Raw genomic sequence first — 20,366 nt, 5'->3', positions numbered from 1 at the left:
GCAGGGAGAGGAGAGAGACAAAGACCCTGATGACCCTCAGCAGGGAGGGGAAGGAGACAGATATCTTAAGGACCCTCGGTAGGAAGAGGAGGGACACAAGGACCTCGATGACCCTCAGCGGGGAGGGGAGAGAGACAATGAACCTAATGATTCTCAGGAGGGAGAGAGATAAAGACCCTGATGACCCTCAGCAGGGAGGGGAAGGAGACAAAGACCTTAAGCACCCTCAGGTGGGAGGGGAGCGAGGCAAATACCCTAATGACCCTCACGGTGGAGGGGGGTGCGGGTTATTTTGCATGTGAGTTTAGATGCATAAACAAAGCTTCCACACTCTGCAGTTTTTAATTGAGAAAACTTCCTGGATGTAAAGGAAAACGTCTTCAACAACCCAACAGGATCCAGTTGTTTGGTTTTTAATGTTTTTAGGATTTGTCCGTTTGTGTTCAGACTAAAAGCAACAGGAAGGAAGTTCAGGGAAGCGTGAATAATCTGTTGCCCGGTCTTCTTCAGCCTGACGGTGAGGAGCTCTGACAGGGGTGTAAAAATAAAAAGCATCACTGTGTTCGTGTTGGTACCTCATTAGAAACTAAGACGTGAATCCCGGAGCTGTTCTTTCTGTAGATATGTGCGATTTGTTGTGGAGTGATGTTGTAGAGGACGGCGATCTTTTCAGACAGGTCCATCAGAGTCCGCTCCTCCAAATACAGAGCGTGGTAAACTGGAATAAAGGACAGGACCAATTATACCTTCATTTTCATGAAATCCTCCAGAGATAATTAGTGTTTGTTTGTTTTTTCTCGTCAACAAAACTTGTTTTATTGTGAGGACCATCTAACTGTCATGTTGAGATGAGAGAGCTCGTTTTCTTTACGATTAGTTATTTCATCCTGGAAAATGTTTTCTCGTATTCTATCAGAAACCAGGAGTCACTTTAAGATGAACATTCCAGGTGGAAGCTGAGATCTTCACTGTTACAGATCCTTTCAGGTCTCTCTTGTAAACGAGTCCTCGAGGCTCAATGGGATTAGCCTGCCTAAATTAAGGTTTCTAAAGGTCAAGATGGCTCCACTGGTCAGGAACAGTTTATTTTTACACCACAATCGCTTTATCTGAGGGATAAAGAAATACAGCCACAAACGCCACATTTTAGCTCAATATCTGCAAAACGTACAAGTTTTAGCCATTTTGGTGTTTTTTAAGGTCAGCTGGCTGTGGCGGCCATCTTGAATCATCTAACACAGACACATTCAAAAACATTATCGCCCGCCTTCACCCTCTAGCGATGGGCAATAATTAAAAACAGCAGCAATGGTCGACTTTTATACTTGTGTGAAATGACCGAGTTAAAATATATCCGAGGGTCTATGAAACAGTTCTGGTTTACAGGATCACCACTTTTTAAGTTCCCATCTGTGAAAGTGTCATACACGTCACAAATGTGATAAAGTTTGATTTAAATTGTGTCTATAAATAAAGTGAAATGAAGTTTAGGAGTTTAGAGGCTTTTTGAATTAAATTAAATGGTAATTTAAAACTATGTTAACAACAAAGTCCATGCTCAATGAAAACAATGTTGTTGTATAAATAATTATTTTAACTCTGCCTAAAGTTTAAAAAAAAAAAATCAAAGTAATAAAACTCGTGTTTAGAATGGAAATTTGAAGAGGGACTCGGATTAATCTCCGATGATTGGGGTCAGATTAGAGGATTAAAATCAGATTTCAAGATTACTGTCAGATTTGATGACTGCAGTGATATTTGATGAATGCTGTCAAATTTGATGATTACAACCAGATCATGTCAGAATAGATTATAACAGTCAGATTAGATGATTACAGTCAGATTTGATGATTGCAGTGATATTTGATTTACAGTCAGATTACATGAATACAGTCAGATTTGACGATTAATGTAATATTTGACAATTAGTGTCAGACGATTTCCGATTACAGTCAGATTTGGCGATTGCAGTCAGAGTTGATGATTACAGTCAAATTTGATTATTAGTGTCAGAATAGATGATTTCAGTCAGACTAGATGATTTCAGTCAGATTAGATGATTGCTGTCAGATTTCATGACTACAATTAGATTTGATGATTACAGTCAGATTTGATGATCAGTGCCAGATTAGATGATTACAGTCAGATTAGATGATTAAAGTAAGATTAGATTATTACAATCAGATTACAAGATTACAATTTGATTTGATGATTGCAGTCAGAGTTGATGATTAAAGTAAGATTAGATGATTACAATCAGATTACAAGATTACAATTAGATTTGATGATTGCAGTTAGATTTGATGACTGCAGGTAGATTTCATGATTACAGATTTGATGATTAGTCAGATTTGATGATTACAGTCAGATTAGATGATTAAAGTAAGATTAGATGATTACAATCAGATTACAAGATTACAGTCAGATTTGATGACTACAGTCAGATTTGTGGTTGTGGACTCACCACCTCCTCCTGGTTTGATGTTGGTTTGACCTCTGCTCAGCGCCTGGCACACATAGATGGTCAGGCAGGGTTGTATTGACCTGAAAACAGGAGAAAAGTCTCGTTTCTTCCTCTGAACGCTATCACTTGGTGACATAACTCAAGCTGAAGTCATCTCCATTCGTGAGTTGAAGATTTAATCTTTAATTTTAAGATTAGACCTGTTACTGCTGCCTGCAGGAGCAGGTTTCACCAAACCTTATATCACATTACATCACAAAATCTGATCAGCTTTTTTCTTAGAAAAACTAATTTCACTCAACTTCAGACATGAATTAGTTTTCTATCCGACAGTGGATTGTGCAACAAAAACTACGTGTATCTCTGGGTTTACGGAGACGATTTATGTTAAATGTCACATTATTTTCCAGCTGAATGTTTGACTTTCTTCAGTATTTGTACCTGTGGTGAGTTCAGGTGGAACGTTACATCGAAGTGTCACATCAGTGTCAGTTTGGTGAAAACCGGAAAGAGGAAATAATGCCAAATGCTTGTGTTGTTATTTTTTAATTCTCCCAGAAGCAAAGAGGCAAAATCAACTTGTTTTGTTAGTGCTGAGGCTCTAAAGTCGTGTACAGCCAAGTCCGATTTGTCAGCTGATAAATTCCCTCCAAAACAAGTCAGACTTAATGAATAACGTCTCTCCATGTGAAAATATGAAATAAACGTGAAACTCAGATTCTCTAGGTGTGAGAAGAGTTGATTAAATAAATGAATGGCTTGCCATATAACATTCTCAAGCACCAAATAAATGATACAACTTCCTGCCATGCATGCACCGCTGGTTTCCCTCTGTTGCAGCGGCACCACAGAACCTCTCCGCTCTCAGCAGGTCTTCAAGCTTCTGTGTGGTTTCAGGAACCAGACCTTGTTTGGTGTCAAGTACTTCTTAAAGTATTTTAAACAAAACGTGCACCCGCTGCCAGTCGGGAGCAACGATGGCCTGTAAAGATGTCATGGTCTAATTTGTGTACCCGCCTGCACCAGCCCGTCATGATACAAATACGTGCACTGTTACACTCCATGGACCAGAACAACTTCAATGGTACCAAGCAACAGAACCAACAGTCGAGGCTGAATTGCCAGCGAGGAAAACCCAACCATCAAAGAGACCGGTGTGTGTGCTAATCTGAGCTCGCAGACAGTGTTCGCATATTTTCTTGTTGCAATTCTTGGTTTAATGGTTTATTTTCAAATAAAGCATTACCTTATTTCTAGGAGACACCTCGTAGAAGCAGATGAGATGGACCAAGTTGTAAAGCTGCATCTTAGACGCGTTTCTGCAGCAACGCCTCAATAAACGCGTCAACTTTTTAAAAGTTGGGATTGTGTTTAGTTTCCTGTTCCTGACACAACCCATCTTCTGCTGACGGAGCCACAGGGTTTCAAGCCTCACCTTCTCTTCATGGTGTTGAAGAAGCGAATTCCATCAGCCGGACCACAGATCTGGATTAGATCCTCTCTGCTCATCCTCAACAGATCTGCTCCTACGGCAGCACCAAAAAAACAAATTAGACTCTGGCTTAAAGTCCTGATCATCTGTATCACACAGAACAAATCTCTTCCCTCCTTTTTTTTTTGATCAAAGTCGTTTTATTGTTGTTTTTTTTTAATATCAAGAATACAAACAAACAAAAAGAAACATACAACAAACAAGAAAATCCCCTCCCACCCCACACTTCCCATACCAGATCAGCTGTAGAGGCAGGCATGAATCATACAGACACTGACACGGCTTCAACATATGACACAGATGGCCGCCAAGTGTCCCAAAATCTCCCAACAGATCCCCTCACAATGCATCTAATCTGTTCCAAATGCATATGACACATGACTTCTCTTGTTTCAAATAATAAAATTAATTAAATGGAACAGTCCAACAATTTTCAGTCAGGTCATCTGGACAGTTTTTTTTGTTGAAACGTTTCACCTTCCATCCGGAAGGCTTCATCAGTCAAGGAACGCACAACACAAAACTGATTCTTCGCCCAAACAGCTTACTCTAAAGTGGAACAAACCAGTTATGTCGGTGCTAAGATGGTGTATTTGGCACAACCCCTCCTCCGATGCCGGCCCTATTCCTCGTCGCCCGTCATGTCAAACTGGTTCAAAACCATAAAAAGTCCATGCTCAATAATCCAGGTATACAATCCAACAATTTACAGTCAGGTCATCTGGACAGAAGACACCATCTTAGCACCAACATAACTGGTTTGTTCCACTTTGGAGTAAGCTGTTGGGCGAAGAATCAGTTTTGTGTTGTGTGTTTCCTTGACCGATGAAGCCTTCCGGATGGAAGGTGAAGTGTTTCAGCAAAAAAAAGAAACTGTCCAGATGACCTGACTGAAAATTGTTGGATTGTATACCTGGATTATTGAGCATGGACCTTTTTTGGTAAATGGAACAGTACCCAAAATTTCCTTTTCTATAGGTAACAGGCATCAGCTTGTTTTTCTGAAGAATAACCTTATAGCCACTGGAGTATGTTGTTTGTGGGAATCAGTTTTGTTTGATGGCTCCTCAGTTTGAAGAAGTCCTTCGGATGAAGGGCGAAACATCTCAGCAAAACAAAAGAAACCATCCAGATGACCTGACTGAACATTGTTGGATTTTATACCTGGATTATTGAGCATGAGTTTTGGTCTTATAGCCAGATATTCTCCCAAATTTTTGAAGCAAAGTAAGTAACTCAGGAATGCTAGTGAGATGATCATACAAAAGTATGTCATCAGCATATAAAGACACTTTATGCTCTGTGCCTAATTGATTTATACCTTTAATGATGGAGTTTTGCTGTTAAGCTACAACTAGTGGTTCTATCGCTAAAGCAAATAGGAGCGATGAGAGCAGGCACTTCTGCCTCGTACCACGTTGTAACTTGAAGTAACTGGATATGTTACAGTTAGTGCGCACTGCCGCCATTGGAGAAGTATACATCAGCTTCACCCATGATATGAATTTTAGACTAAATTTAAATAGTTTTAAAGTCTGGAAGAGGTATCCCCAACTCCACCCGGTCCAACGCCTCTCTTTCCTCTGTTTGGCTTTACATTTTACTGGCTTCCTTATGGAGCCTGGCTTGTGTTAGTGGATAAAACAAAGTAAAATAAAAGTGGACCTCCAGTCCAAACAGTGTGAGCTCAGAATAGCACACCAAAGAGTTCAGGTTCAGTCTCTAAAGTTAAAGAGGCTATTATTAAATCACAAACTCACCTCTGTTCAGTATTGGAAGCTGAGCGCTAACGTGAATCAGAAAGAGCCGAACTCTGAGCCGGACTGGTGTTTAGAGGGGCGCTCCTCAGTCCTAGCCCTGGAGGGCCACCTCAAGAACCAGGACTGAGGAGCGATGATACTAATGATTATCTGGCAGAACAGCCCATTTCCTGTTTTCATATTCCCAGCTGGAACTAACCAGACTCCGTGTGCTCCTAAGCTCGTCAACGTGTGCGAACATCTTCCGCCGTGTTACCTGTGAAGCTGGAGAAGAGCCTTGAGAAAGCCGCGAACCTGTGACGGTGCAGCCACTGCTGAGTGTCCTGCAGCGAGGACGACGGCAGGAGACGCTACATGTCAAAAAGAAGAAGAGTCCTTGAAATGAGTATAGCTGCACAGCATCCACTGTCTCCAAATATTGTCCTAAAGGGGATAAAAGAGCGAGGTTAACACTTTCACGCTGCAGTTCTCCGTTACTTACATCAGAGCAGCCAGGCATGAACACCTCCCCTTGCTGGTTTGGAGAACAGTTGCTAGAAACGTGTGCATGAGGGAAAAAAAACAGATTGGGGTGATGCTTTGTTCATTTGTTGGACTATCTGTGAGACACATCAGCCAGCTTCTCTAAAAACCCTGCTTCAGACTTCCAGTGACATGGTGTAGAACGTAAAACTAAACAAAAATGAAATAATTGAGTTTTTTTTAGACATTTAAACAATTATATCCACATACTGGGCAGCACAGTGGCGCAACTGGTAGAGCTGCTGCCTCTCAGCGAACAGGTCCCTGGTTCAAATCCTGGTCCGGGGACCTTTCTGGGCGGAGTTTGCATGTTCTCTCTGTGCATGTGTGGGTTTTCTGCGGGTACTCCGGTTTCCTCCCACAGACCAAAAACATGCATGTTGGACTGATTGCTAACTCTAAACTGTCCCTAGGTGAGAGAGTGAATGGTTGTTTGTCTCCATGTGTCCCTGTGATGGACTTGCGACCTGTCCTGGGTGTACCCCGCCCCTCGCACAGTGATTGCTGGACGTGGGCACCGGCGACCCCCGTGACCCAAAATGGAAGAAGTGGGTAAAAGATAATGGATGGATGGATATCCACATACTGTGCAGCCTCCTTCAGACCCTCCATCATCTTACTACAGTAACCCAGAAGGGACAAAACTTGGATGTTCTCCGTCTGTCAGACCTGGTTTTGGAGGGCAGTCTGGGAGGGCAGCTGCTGTGGTTCTTATTACCATCAAGATGCTAACGGGACGTGCTAACGAGACCTGCTAACGCTGCTAATAAGACCACCCTGCTAACAGAACCATGCTGCTGAAAGAACCCCTCATTGCTAACCAAACCACGCTGTAGATGTATTTCTTTTAGTTTTTTGGCGAGTCGAGACGGTCCTTCTCGTCCTCATCGTTCAACTGTCGCAGCGACATAAAGGTTAACAGCAGTTGGCCGGACAGAACAATGTGTGAAACTGAGTGAAAATAAAAAGCTTTTTCCTGCAGCTATCACAACGTCGCACAGGGCAGCCATATTGGACTTTGAAAGCAGAGTTCTCAAAGAACCTCCGACTTCTGAGGACAAATGGAGCGCAACATTTAAACAAACCTAGCCAAAAGTTTTTCATTTTTAAGCTAGCAGTAGCTGAAATCAAAACATCTCTGGTTCCAACAAAACCCCAAACATGTAGAAACTTCTCAAAAGGTTAAAAAGTCACTATTTTATCATTATACCTCAAAACAGTAAATTTTAAAGAAAAGTAATCATCAACCCCCTTATTTGTATCCAACTGTGTGTTCTGATTAAAACCTGTGATGAAAGCAACCAAACGTTGAACCTAAGTTTTCCAAACAGGAGTTCAGACACTTGTGTGTGACCTCCGGGATCCACCGAATCAAAGACGGCTTCGTGCTAACCGGAGTGGCAGATGGTGTTGATGCTAACTCACCCATCAGGGAAACTGCAGGTTGTTGGTGAGCTGTGGTAAACGGGTGACGGGGTGCTGGTGCAGCTGTGGCTCGTAAGGATCAGGGCATCGGGCCACGGCGAGCACTGACAATAAAGACGGAGGATAAAAATACTAAATATAAAGAAGCTACATCGAAACGTCTGACGTATTAATATATTGTCTGAAAACTGAACAAGACAAAATACGCTGGATCAATTATTACACATCTGTGTCAACAGGAGATTAAAAGATGAACTTTGTAAAATATCAAAGTTTGTTTTCTCAGGCTAGGCCTCAGACTGACGAAGCCTCTTGGATGAGGGGCGAAACGTTTCTTTTTAACAAAAAAACGAAGTCCAGATGACATGATTCAACCTTTTTTTGTAAAACATCCTTTAAATAAACTTGAGATTATTTTCCTTATGGAAATTTTTAGAAATGTTAAGACTTTTTTTTATTTCTGTCCTTTATTAATATGCAATGGCTAACAATTTAGCATCTTATACATTGTTTTTATACTATTTTAATTAAATATTTGGGTTTTGAATCATTTCCGTTTTAAAAACCGGTGAAAAACTTTTAATAATATTTGACATTTAAAATCATCTGTCGTCGTTTTGTCAACTTTATTTCATTTATTAATGTGTAGCTTCTGGTTGTTGCTGCCATGATATGAGTGAATGACTTCAGCACCTGTTTAGAAGAGAACACTGCAGGCTCAGTAAACAGTAGAACTGGGACAGTTTAGTTCTCTCAGACACTAAAGAACAGTAGAACTGGGACAGTTTAGTTCTCTCAGAAACCAAAGAAGAGTAGAACTGGGACAGTTTAGTTCTCTCAGACACTAAAGAACAGTAGAACTAGGATGGTTTAGATCTCTCTGACACCAAAGGACAGTAGAACTGGGACAGTTTAGTTCTCTCTTACACCAAAGAACAGTAGAACTGGGACAGATGACCTGACAGAAAAATGTTGCATTGTATACCTCAGATTATTGAGCATGGACTTTGTTGTTTTCAACCAGTTTGACAAGACTGTCAACAAGGAAGAGGGCCAGCACTGGAGGAAGGGGCATACCAAAGAGACCATCTTATCACAAGCAGAACTGGTTTGTTCCACTTTGGAATAAGCTGTTGGGGGAAGAATCAGTTTTGTTGTGCGTTTCCTTGACTGGTGAAGCCTTCCGGATCGAAGGCGAAACGTTTCAGCACAAAAAAAAGAAACAGTCCAGATGACCTGACTGAAAAATGTTGGATTGTATATCTGGATTATTGAGCATGGACTTTGTTGTCAGAACTGGGACAGTTTAGTCCTCTCAGAAACAAAAGACATGTAAAAGTGGGACAGTTTAGTTCTCTCTTGACGCCAAAGAACAGTAGAACTGAGACAGTTTAGTTCTCTCTGACACCAAAGGATAGTAGAACTGGGACAGTTTAGTTCTCTCTTACACCAAAGAACAGCAGAACTGGGACAGTTTAGTTCTCTCTGACGCCAAAGAACAGCAGAACTGGGACAGTTTAGTTCTCTCTTACACCAAAGAACAGTAGAACAGGGACAGTCCAGTCCTCTCATAAACTTAAGAACAACAGAACTGGGACAGTTCAGTCCTCTCAAACTTAAGGACAGTAGAACTGGGACAGTTTAGTTCTCTCTGACACCAAAGAACAGTAGAACTGGGACGGACTAGTTCTCTCTTACACCAAAGAACAGTAGAAATGGGACAGTTTAGTTCTCTCAGACACTAAAGAACAGTAGAACTGGGACAGTTTAGTTCTCTCAGATACTAAAGAACAGTAGTACTGGAACAGTTTAGTTCTCTCTGACACCAAAGAACAGAAGAAGTTGGACAATTTCGTTCTCTCTTACACCAAAGAACAGTAGAACTGGGACAGTTTAGTTCTCTCAGACACTAAAGAACAGTAGTACTGGGACAGTTCAGTCCTCTCGGTCAGATGATATCAGATGGTGATCATGATCTTTTGGTCCAGAAGCTGTATCTTTGACAGTCTGAAGATGCATCCACTTCATTCTTTGACGTAAAGACGAACTCCTCTTCAAGCAGCCTCTGCTTGTTGCTGCCATGATGTGCGCCTAACCTGACCACTGTAGGCTCCGCCCCCCACTTCAAGCTTACACACCAACTTAGCTCTGTGACTTCCTCTCAGGGGCAGAATGATTTATGACTTTGAAGGGAACCCATTTCAAGATGGCCGCCACAGCTAATCAACCTTAGCAAACACAAAAATGTCTCTATAACTCAGTCAGTTTTACAAATATTGAGGTAAACTTGTTGTGGTAGTAGCTGAAAGTCATCCCTAATGTGAGCTCATAAAGATCTTATGAGAACTTTGGATTGATAAAACTATATAAAGGAGAAAATAACTGAAAACATTTTCACAATGACAAATAATTACAACATAATGCTCACAGTAATACTCTGTGTTCTTGAATAGGTATTTGTACTTGAGTACTCCAAGTGTTTTTTGTGTTTTGCAGTAGTTATATGTGTCAAACCCTTTAACACGTAGCAGTTAAGTGTTCCTCGTCCTGCCTAACATTTTGTAACGTTCAGTTTTGATCGTCCTCCAATAAATAACAAACCAGATTAATACTGATTCACTCGGAGCCCAGAGACAGTGAAGTTACGCACAACAAAAGCTCCAATCATTAACGAACATCAGCAGCGCAGAGCTGGGTCAGAACCAGTCACCCATTAACGGGCGGTGATATCAGCCCAGTTTAAACTGTACCGTGAGCAACGAGGCAGAGCAGAACTCTGATTTTAGGTTCTGAGGGGACGAACATCCAGGCGACTCAGGAATTTACCACCGGGATCAATAAAGCCCCAGCTCTGGGAGCAAACAAAGGGCCCGTTTGGATTTGTTCACCTCTCTGAGCAGGGTGGTCTCGTGGGACGGCTGGTACTTGTCTCTGTCCTGAGGGTTCTTCTTCTCCATCTTCTCCCGGTCCGTCTTCAGTTTACGATCCGCTCCTTTGGGCTTGAAAACATCACAATTAGCTGCAGAGATTTGAGAAAAACGGGACGCAGAGCGTTCCCCCAACGGGTCGTACCTTGAAGACCTTGACCTGGCAGCTGGAGGAGTGGACGTGCTCCAAGTACTCCCCGTGGTCGTTGGTGGAGAAGGAGTCCACCTGGATCCGAAAAGGGACCCCCTTCTCCCCGCCATGCTTCCTGGGGGTGAACTCGGTGCTGATGCAGTTCACCTGAGACGACGGGTGAAGAGTGAAACAACAACGGCGTCAACGTTCTCGGAAGTGGAACCTGTCAGTACCTGGATGAAGACAGAGGCGTTCTTCTGAGGATCCCAGAGGAACTCGATGGTGTTGAGGTGCAGAGGGTCCGCGTGAGGCTCCAGAACCCCCACCGAGAGCGGGACGTCTGCAACGACTTACTTACTTCAGTTCATTTCTATTATTTGCTCATTTTAACCAACAATCAGAACAAAACCATCTCTCCTTCCAGGTTCTGATGAAGGAGTGGGTCTTAAAGCTCCTCGGTGCCGTTCGCTCACCTATATCCAAGATTCGGTCTCCGGGTCTGTTCCACCTCCATCCCTCCAGCTGCTGGTGCTCCATGTACTGCAGCCGGCGGTCGTGAAACACTACGCGCACGATGCTCTGTGGACAAGCAGGACCGAGTTTCAGGATGGAGGACGGGAACCGTCTGAGCGGAGCGGTTCGCACCGTGCCGAACAACCGAACTGTTGGGCACGGTGCCAAAAGGCTCTGAGTGTGAGTTACAGCCGAGGGCTGAAATGACGACTTTTTCCACGGTTCTACTGTCACTGAAGCCACGCCGATGTTCCGTACCGGTCCAGCTTTATAACGAGCTTCAAAAACTCCAACGATGAACCAAAAGCGTCGACAAAATCTGTCCCCGTTGATGTGAAGCACTAAAGTAAACGCTGTCATAGCGAAATTTTCTGTCATCGTCTCGCGTCGTTTGGAGGCTCTAACGAGTTTCTCCAAGAAAGAATAACGTTTTTTTTTTTACTCTTCAAACGTCAAAAGATTGATTTTAACTCGTCAATCTCGATTACGGCTCGCAAACAGCAGGCGATAATATTTTTGTGTCCGCCTGTTACAAAAATAAGTCACGAATCACCAGATGGACCGGATCAACAAATGCCCAAAACGGGGCCTGCGGGCCAAAGTTGGCCCACCAAGCTGTCCTCATTACTATAGTAAAATTTTCTTTGAAGTGTCAATGTGTTTCCACTCAGTCATTCTGACTTTAATGTTAATGTTAAATGGAAAGTCAGCCCAGTGACTACCTTAATGGCACCATACAGCTGGAGTGGCTGTTTTGAATTATTTAAATTTTACTAATTTATATTTTATTTGGACAGACTTCCTACAGCTTCCTGCCACTGAAAAACATTCTCCTTTGATCCTGCACTAATACACCTATAAATCACACATAAAGTGTTTAAAAATAGCCTAAATTATAAATATGAATAATAAATAAATGGACTTTACTTAAAGAAGTATTTGCATTTCATTTATTACTGCGTTTGGCCCGCAGCCCTCTGATAGATTTTAAATTTGACCCTCTCAGGGAAAATGTTTGGGCACCCCTGGATTAATGTTTGGAATGAGTCTAGTTTAAGATGGCTGCCACCGCTAACTCATCATAGAAAACTCAAAAAGGTTTTTATTACAGATAATAAGCTATATATTGGTGTGGTAGTTGCTGAGAGTCATCCACAACACACACACTGAGCGTGGCAGCTTGTAATATCGCACAAGATAATCTGTTCATGTTGATAAAAAAAATAGAGAGCATTTATGGAGGGAAGCTCACGCATGACTAGGACCCAGAACTCAATCAGTTCTGGGTCCGTGGTGTGGTGTTTGCGGAGCCTGCCACATTCCTCCTCCTCCAGGAAGCTAAACGATGACGACGTCTGCCTGACGACGGAGACGCGGGAGAACCGCCTCCGCTCCGACGTCAAACACACGTTTGTTTCCAAGCGTTTCAAACTAAAGCACCGGACTTTTATTGTGAAGTTAAAGATGGAGCTTCCTCCTCAGGGTCGTCGGGGTCGTCGGTCGCCTGCGTGAAGGTTAGAGTGAAACTGGCTGAGAATCAGACACCTCCCTCACCTTGTTTTCCAGAACATTTATGTCAGACAATAAAAAAGAGCTTTAAACACAAGAGGTGGATCATTAAAGGGACAGTTCGGTCAACTTTGAAGAGGGTTCTGTCTAATAGTGATCAGCAGTTTGGACCTCATCAGACATCAGCTGTGGAGCCAAGAGGATGGAGAAAGACAAATACATTCTTTCAGGCTACGCTAACTGTTAGCTAAATGGGGGGTGGGGGGTCTTTTTCAGGCCTAAAAAAAACCTCTCGGTGAAAAACCTCAAAGTTCATGCTAAATAATCCAAGTAGAAAATCCAACAATGTTCAGTGAGGTCATCTGCCTGATTTATTTTGTTGTTGAGATGTTTCGCCCTTCATCCAAAGGACTTCATCAGTCCAAGGAGCCACAAACAACCACACTGGCTATGGCTGCCTCAGAGGAGTCGATGGTGGAGAGGGGGGGCCCCAGAAACCATCTTATCACCAGCAAACTGGTCGGTCCTCTATGGGAGTGTGCTGCTTGTGGGACTCAGTTTGTTGTGTGGCTCTTCAGACTGATGAAGTCCTTTGGATGAAGGACGAAACACGTAAAACCTCTACACTTTTACACGAGACTGTGTGATGATGTTTTCTCAGCCGAACATCTGCGTTAGTTTGGGAGTGCCAACGCGTTCATGTCGACGATGCAGAGGCTGCAGGAACGAGCTGATCGGGCCGACTGGAACGTTCCGCAGCTTCAGCGCCGTTGACATGAACGCGTCCATCTACGCTCCGCACGCGCTCACGTAGTAACACGGATGTAGCTCGGTGCCGTGTAAAAGTTTAGAAGTTTATTAATTATTAGCTGATGTAATAATCCTTTACACCCGTTTGTTGTTTTTGAGAAAGTGTTTAATAAGCCTGAAAAATATCAAGCTAGCCATTAGCCAGGAAGACCTGCCCCTTTCTGTAAACTCCGCCCCCATGACTGATGTCACAGCTGATATTAATTATTGATAATTATTAGACAGAACGTCACATCAAGGAAACGATCCCTTTAACCCTGTAAACCTGAAACAGCTTCACTCTAATTCATGCAGGTGACTAAAGACGCTGATGACCCTCAGGAGGGAGGGGAGGGAGATTAATCTGCATGGGAGTTTAGCTCCACAACTAGAGCTTTTCCTGCAGTTTAAGGTTTAGAAGCTCGCTCTCCTGTTCTGAACCGAGGAAGCTCCTCAGATGTGAAGAGAAACCTCTCCAATTACAGAAAAAAAGGTCCAGATGTTTTGATTTTAATCTTTTCGGCTCTACGTCTGCATCTTAAATGATTACTTTCGAACGTCACAGAACCCGAGAGGTGAAAATTAAAGCAGAATAACATAAATAAATGGCTGCTACTGGGTTTTATCCACACAGCAAAGGTAAATAAACATATATAGATTCGTGTTTTAAGCACAATATTATATTTTGCTTTTCAGACACAGAAATCAGAGAAATCCCAGCAGGCAGACAAAAGCAGGATGGAGTGAGGAGAGTTTGAGGCGTTTGAATTGTAGAAGAAAAAGAAGTTTGGGTGACGGCACCAAGGTCTCCAAGCGCCACCCTCAAAGTGGGAATGGAGCGTTCAGGGACCTGCCACAAACTGGGAAATTCAGACTTAGACAAGAAGACAAGAAAGAGAAGTTAAAAAAACAGAAACATGATATCTTACACCTACCTTCACATATTTGCTGCTTATATCTGAATACTCCACTAGTTTTCTGTTAAGCATGCGGATTTCGTAGGACTGACCTACATTTTAAAACATTAAAAAAAAAACTGATTACAATTTAAAATGAAGGGAAATCAGACAAACAGAAAAGCGGGGCAGCGGAGATACAAAATCAGAGATCAAGGCTCGGCACTTCCATCAAATATAAAACATGAAACTATCACGCAGTTCTGTGAAACTGGAAGGATTTCACTTCCTGTCTGCGGTTCAGCCGGACACCCCGACGGAGATTTACCCCCAAACAGGTTTACAGTTCAGAGGTTTCCTTCCTGGGCGAGAATCTCAGGATCATTTCTGGGATTTAAGGATTTGGACGGTTCGTGTTCCAGGGTGGAATGAGTTTAAAACTTAAACGAGGATTAAAAACAAGAATTAAAAGTTTAAAATCAAACCAACAGGCTCAGATTTATTCATACGCCCCCACTAATATTTAATTACGTCTCCTGCAATGTTCAGTCAGGTCATCTAGACATTTTAATCCAAAGGACTTCTTCAGTCCAAAGAGCCGCACACAAACTGGAGTCCCACAAACACCACATTCCCATAGTGGAAGAAACCAGTTTGCTGGTGATAAGATGGTTTCTGGGGCCCGCCCTCTCCCCCGTCAACTCCTCTAAGGCAGCCATGCCAGAATGGTTCAAAACACCAAAGTTCATGCTCGGTAATCCAGGTGCAAATCCAACAAAGTTCAGTCAGGTCATCTGGACGGTTTCTTTTTTTGCCGAGACGTTTTGTCCTTCATCCAAAGGACTTATTCAGTCTGAAGAGCCACGACCATTACGTCTCCTGGACCTCAGTTTTTGTCTCCAACGAGCCAGCAGGAGATATCTGACCGTTCTTCAGCAGAGTGCAGTTGAACCAGCTGGTTTCAGACCCGGTCTTTAATCGGACTCCACAGATCTTCAGTTTAGGTCGGTTCTTTGTGAGGTCATCCCAGAAGCGTCACGTCAGCCCAGTTTGTCCAATCAGAGACCAGTTCTGATGACTGTTTGGGACCACAGTGTTTCTCCTACCATTATACAAGGGAACTGATCTAGGGAAAGCACTGGACCACTGTCCTGTTGGACCCAACTGTGTACAAGTTTGAGGTGAAGTTGAAGGACTTGTCCTCGTTTTGTCCCGCAACATGATGCTCCCCCCACCGTGCCCGACAGCTGCTTCAGTGTCCTCAGGTCTGAAGTCTCACATCGACTCCTCCAAACGTCCTTCGTGTCTCAGTCTTCATCTCGTCTGACCATCAGTATCGTCTCCAGGGGACATTTGCCTCGTCCACGTGGACAGCTGTAGGTTTCAGCTCACCTTGAAGGATCTGGAGCTTCTTTCCTGGTCCTCTCAATCCATGATGATGTCAAACTGTCCTCACTGTGGACGGGGACACTGGTGGACGGGGTGGTTCCTGGGTCGTTTTCTTCAAATCAGGTTTTTACAACTGACTGGAGCCGTTTGTGGTTTGACCACTCCACCCGGGGAAAAGAACGTTTCAGAGGAATCATCTAAACAGATCAGAGCTTCAGGCTCAGGAGGACGGAAGGTTCTGACCCAAACTGTAAAACCTGCTGCGAGCAAACGAACCAAGAACAAATAAACAGAGAGCGCGTAAAGAAACAGGAGGGAGGAGAAGCTCGGAGACAAAACGGTTGGACGTGGAGACGAAGAGGAGAAAAAGACGGAGGATTAAAAGAGGAAAACTTGAGACTGAAGACAACTCAAACATCTGAAGAAAACCCAACTCCATGAACTAAAACAAGTTGAGCTCCACACGTTAAACGTCTGGTTCTGGTAGTCTCTCGTTTGGGGTTCGATTTTATTTGGTGCTCCTCCTCACTGAATGTTCGTGGTTTGAATTTTTACATCTGTTCTCAAATATTTAGTTTTTATTAAATCTGGTTGGTTTGTTTACTGCTTTGATATGACAAGTAAACAAACCTAAAGGTCCTAAAAATTAATAACATATTAATTAATGTTTTATTCATTTCTGAAGAGTCTGGATGACGAAATTACCTAAATTACATTTTTTTTCTTTCAGATTATTCTGAAAATGTGTTTTTAAAATTTTCACATTAAAACATTTTACATTTAAATAAAATTCAAGGTTTTATAAAAAATAAAATAAGCCAATAATAATTAAAAAAACATTTAATTTCCTAAATATAATTTTTTTATTTAAAAAAATCAATTATTTTTAACACTCAAGAGTTAAAAAGTTTTACATTGTATAAAAAATAAATAAATAAATAAAATAAAATAAAAAAATTTAATTTTTTTATTTGAGATTTCTGTTCCATAGCTGTTTTATTATTTTAAATATTCAAAATATTTAACAAATTTAATGTTTTACAGAAACTTTTAAAATATATATTTCAATAAAAATGACTAGTTGTTTCACTTAAACACTTTTTATATAAAATATAGATAAAACATTTAAAAAAATTAGCTGCAAGATGAGTTTTCATCACATTTAAGACTAAAATTAATTATTTTTATAGTTTAGTTAAGTAAAAAAGTCACAAAAAACTTAAGAGTTCTAAAAATCTTCAAACACTATTTTTTTTTTTTTTTGACATTTAGTCTTGAAAACAACTTTAAATAAAATATTTTGCATCCAAAAAAAACCTAAATTAAATCTGATTTTATGATTCTGGCTAAAATAGACTAAAAAAAAATTGAAGTTTTCGTTAAAAATGTGTCGATTATGTAAAAACAAAAACATATTTTCATCAAAATAAGATTTTTTATTATCAAATTGTGGAAAATATTTAGATTTTGACAAATCAAAGCCAAAGTGCTTGTTCTAAAATAAAACGTTTTGAATCTTTCTGGTTTTGTTTTAGTCTCGCCTGAACCTCGTTCATTCCGTGGAACTTCAATCTGGACATTTCTGTCCGATCGGAGACGTCCAGGTACCTTGGTTCAGGTAAGTCAGGGTCTCGTCCTGCCGCTTGACGGCCGGCGACGTGGCGGTGCACAGAACGTACTGAAACGGCGTCCGTTTGGCGCCATTTTCAGCCAGAAGCCGAGCTTCTTCGTTCTTCAGGAAAGGAGCCAGAGTGTCTCTAAAAAAACAGACAAGAAACAAAAAAAACAGGTTTTAGTTCAAAGTTCTGCGGCAAAGTTTTTAAAATGAAATCAGTTTTTATTCTCATCTTCTGGGGCTTCATCCACACGTAATAAGACTCAAATCTAAATGTAACAAAGCTTCTAATTAAAGAAAAGGAGGTAAAAGGACCATTTTATCCGTTCACCTACAAAGAACCAAAGGTCAAAAGTTCAAGTTGCAAAAGCAGAAGAGTTAAAAACCTCAGATTAAAAGAACGGGATTAAAAAGGTAAAGTTTCAGCTGGACGATCTTTAAAGAGCCTTCAGGGCGAACACGGTGCTTTACCTGATGTAGCAGCTGGAGTTGTGGTGGTAGGGCTCGGGTTGGGGGTGACAGAACAGCATGTCGTCCAGCGCAGCGTCTTCTTCGGCTCGGCGCAGACAGAACGTCCTCCAGGTTCGGCTCAGGCAGGTTTGCAGGCGCAGCTCGCCGGCCGCCTCTTATACGACCCCGCTGATGTCACACAGGCTACTATTAGCATACCTTTGTTGACCTTTGAGGGGCGGGGTCAGAGCACACACACACACACACACGTACCGGGCCGGGCGTTTAGAAAACAAGTGAAGGTAAATTTAAAGATCTCGCAGGACTTCATGTAAAATGATGAGCCTTGTGGCAGGAGACGCCTGCAGCTTCGTCATTCGGTTAATAAAAACAGAGTCACAGAACCTGCAGCTGCTGCGTCCAGATTAAAAACAGAACATCTCAAAGTCTGCTCAGGTTAATGTTCAAACAGAAGCACGCCTCACGGCCCAGACGTTTGTCAACGGACAGAAAACCTAAAGATAAAAAAATTTAAAACTTCCCCGTCAAAACCCAAGATTCAGCAGGAAGAGGTAAAAAACTTTGTCCTGCGGGAAACGTCCTGAAAATCCAAAGAATAATCTCAACACTTCCTGCAGCAATAATCTGACTCTTACTGCTGCGATAATCTGACAAAAAGGCATTTTGATGTAGCAACGGTAAAAAAGATGAGAAAAACTGCTGAAGCTGCTGCCGGTGACACGTTGTGGTCACCATGGTAACCACACACACACACGTGTCTGTCACTCCCTGACCACACTCTTGAGACAGGCACATATACATACACAGTATATATATATATATAAATATAAATACATATATATACTGTATGTGTGTGTGTGTTTGTGTGGTGGTGGCCATCTTGGATTTTGATGTGGCAACCCAGTTTTCGACAGTGACCTTTTTATATTTAGATGTATCCACACACCAAAATGTAAATCAGGACCTCTAATATTTAGTTATCCAACTCACAGGACGGATGGATGGAGGGGACATCCAGCTCTCCACAATGGGGGACAACCATCCCTGAAGTGAGCGGCAGGAGCGACCGGTTGTCACGTCGTCAGTGTTTCATGAAGGAGGCTTCATCCTGAGCTCAGACACAACGGGGGGGTCAACAGTGGGTGTGACCTGGGAGCCGTCAGAATCTGAGAGGAACCCACGAGTCCTGCAGCAGAGACACACTGAGAGGAAGGAGACAAACTGTGAAGGAAACAGGATTTTACCTGCAGCTTCAGCTGAATCCCAGTTTCCAACTGGGAACATGTTTACAATGGTTTAGTGGTCGTGTAACTCCGCTGTGCTCCCCGACGTCAGGGCGTCGACACTTCTGCATCCACACCAGGAGGAAATGAGCAGAAACGTCACAGTTCAGTTTTCAGTCCGTTTATTTCAGAGCGAACAGTTTTTCTTTACATCGCTGCAAACTGATGACAGGCGCGTGTTCTCAACAAACATCAGCTTCTGTACAGCTCCTCACCAGAACCAGAACCTTCCAAACTCAGCCCATTAAATAAAAGATATAAATACAAGTGGGAGGACCGCAGGACAGAAACGTTCAGCTGGCAGACGGCGTTGAACCGGAGTCCACGGTAGTTTGGTGCTTTGGATTAAAAACTACAGAGAAGTCGTTTGGACTTTCAGAACCAACACATCAAAAGCAGAAACATCTGTACATTCATAACTTAAATAAGCAGAGTTGGCCCCTCCTCAGAACATCCCGATCAAGAACTAGAACCCGCCGCTGACCCGCCTCCCAGCAGAACCTTAAAGCTTCTCTAAACTCCCAGAGCGGCAGGAAGTTCTGCGTGTCGGTGGAGAACCTCGTCTCGGAACGCTGTCTCGGAGGCGTGCGGTCAGAACAAGAGCACTTTAAGATCCGGAACATGAATAAATAAAAGAGAACCCGAGCCCGCCCCAGTGTGTGCCGTCGCTCACATGCAGGCTAATCTGTTGACGTGCAAAGTGTTACTTTTTAAATCTTAAGAAGAATTTTCTGTGGAGACGAGTCAGAAAGAGCCGAAGAAAACACCGGGAGTGGACCTGCAGGAGCCCAGAACCGGGTCCAACACAGAGGGTCCGATTTACTGCAGAGTCACGTTTTACAGAACCCAATGACCGTTAAAGAACCCCGAGTGACCGTTACAGAACCTGGAGGGACCGTTACATCGCCTTTACAGAACCCAGAGTGACCGTTACAGAACCAAAAGTGACCATAACGTCCCCATTACGGAACCCAATATGACCGTTACAGAACCTGCAGGGGCTATTACATCATTGTTACAGAACCAAGTGATCGATACAGAACCCAATGACCATTACAGAACATAGAGTGACCATTACAGAATCTAGAGGGGCTGTTACAGAATCTAGAGGGGCTGTTACATCGCCGTTACAGAACCCAGAGTGATCATTACAGAACCGAGAGGGACTGTTACATTGC

General features: G+C 42.6%; 1 protein-coding gene across 1 annotated transcript in view; it reads right to left on the bottom strand.

Annotated features, from left to right (window-relative positions):
* Positions 1–18,077, bottom strand: part of tfcp2l1 (transcription factor CP2-like 1) — an 18,629-nt gene extending 552 nt beyond the window's left edge. The window contains exons 1-14 of the mRNA XM_037687172.1: positions 17,906–18,077; positions 17,428–17,576; positions 14,470–14,543; positions 11,197–11,302; positions 10,957–11,063; positions 10,736–10,888; positions 10,552–10,662; positions 7,664–7,767; positions 6,198–6,249; positions 5,973–6,066; positions 3,900–3,990; positions 2,465–2,544; positions 1,274–1,276; positions 576–718 (exon numbers count right to left, since the gene is read on the bottom strand). Coding sequence (XP_037543100.1) covers positions 576–718; positions 1,274–1,276; positions 2,465–2,544; positions 3,900–3,990; positions 5,973–6,066; positions 6,198–6,249; positions 7,664–7,767; positions 10,552–10,662; positions 10,736–10,888; positions 10,957–11,063; positions 11,197–11,302; positions 14,470–14,543; positions 17,428–17,576; positions 17,906–17,964 — 1,326 coding nt within the window. The 5' untranslated portion in view covers positions 17,965–18,077. The remainder of the gene's footprint in view (positions 1–575; positions 719–1,273; positions 1,277–2,464; positions 2,545–3,899; positions 3,991–5,972; positions 6,067–6,197; positions 6,250–7,663; positions 7,768–10,551; positions 10,663–10,735; positions 10,889–10,956; positions 11,064–11,196; positions 11,303–14,469; positions 14,544–17,427; positions 17,577–17,905) is intronic.
* Between the last annotated feature and the right edge of the window lie 2,289 nt (positions 18,078–20,366).

The sequence above is a fragment of the Nematolebias whitei genome, chromosome 13, assembly GCF_014905685.2.
Source record: "Nematolebias whitei isolate Nwh7 chromosome 13, NemWhi1, whole genome shotgun sequence".
In the NCBI taxonomy this organism is placed as follows: Eukaryota; Metazoa; Chordata; class Actinopteri; order Cyprinodontiformes; family Rivulidae; genus Nematolebias; species Nematolebias whitei.
The sequence above is the reverse complement of the archived record's forward strand: the minus strand, read 5'-3'. Positions and strand labels throughout refer to the sequence as shown.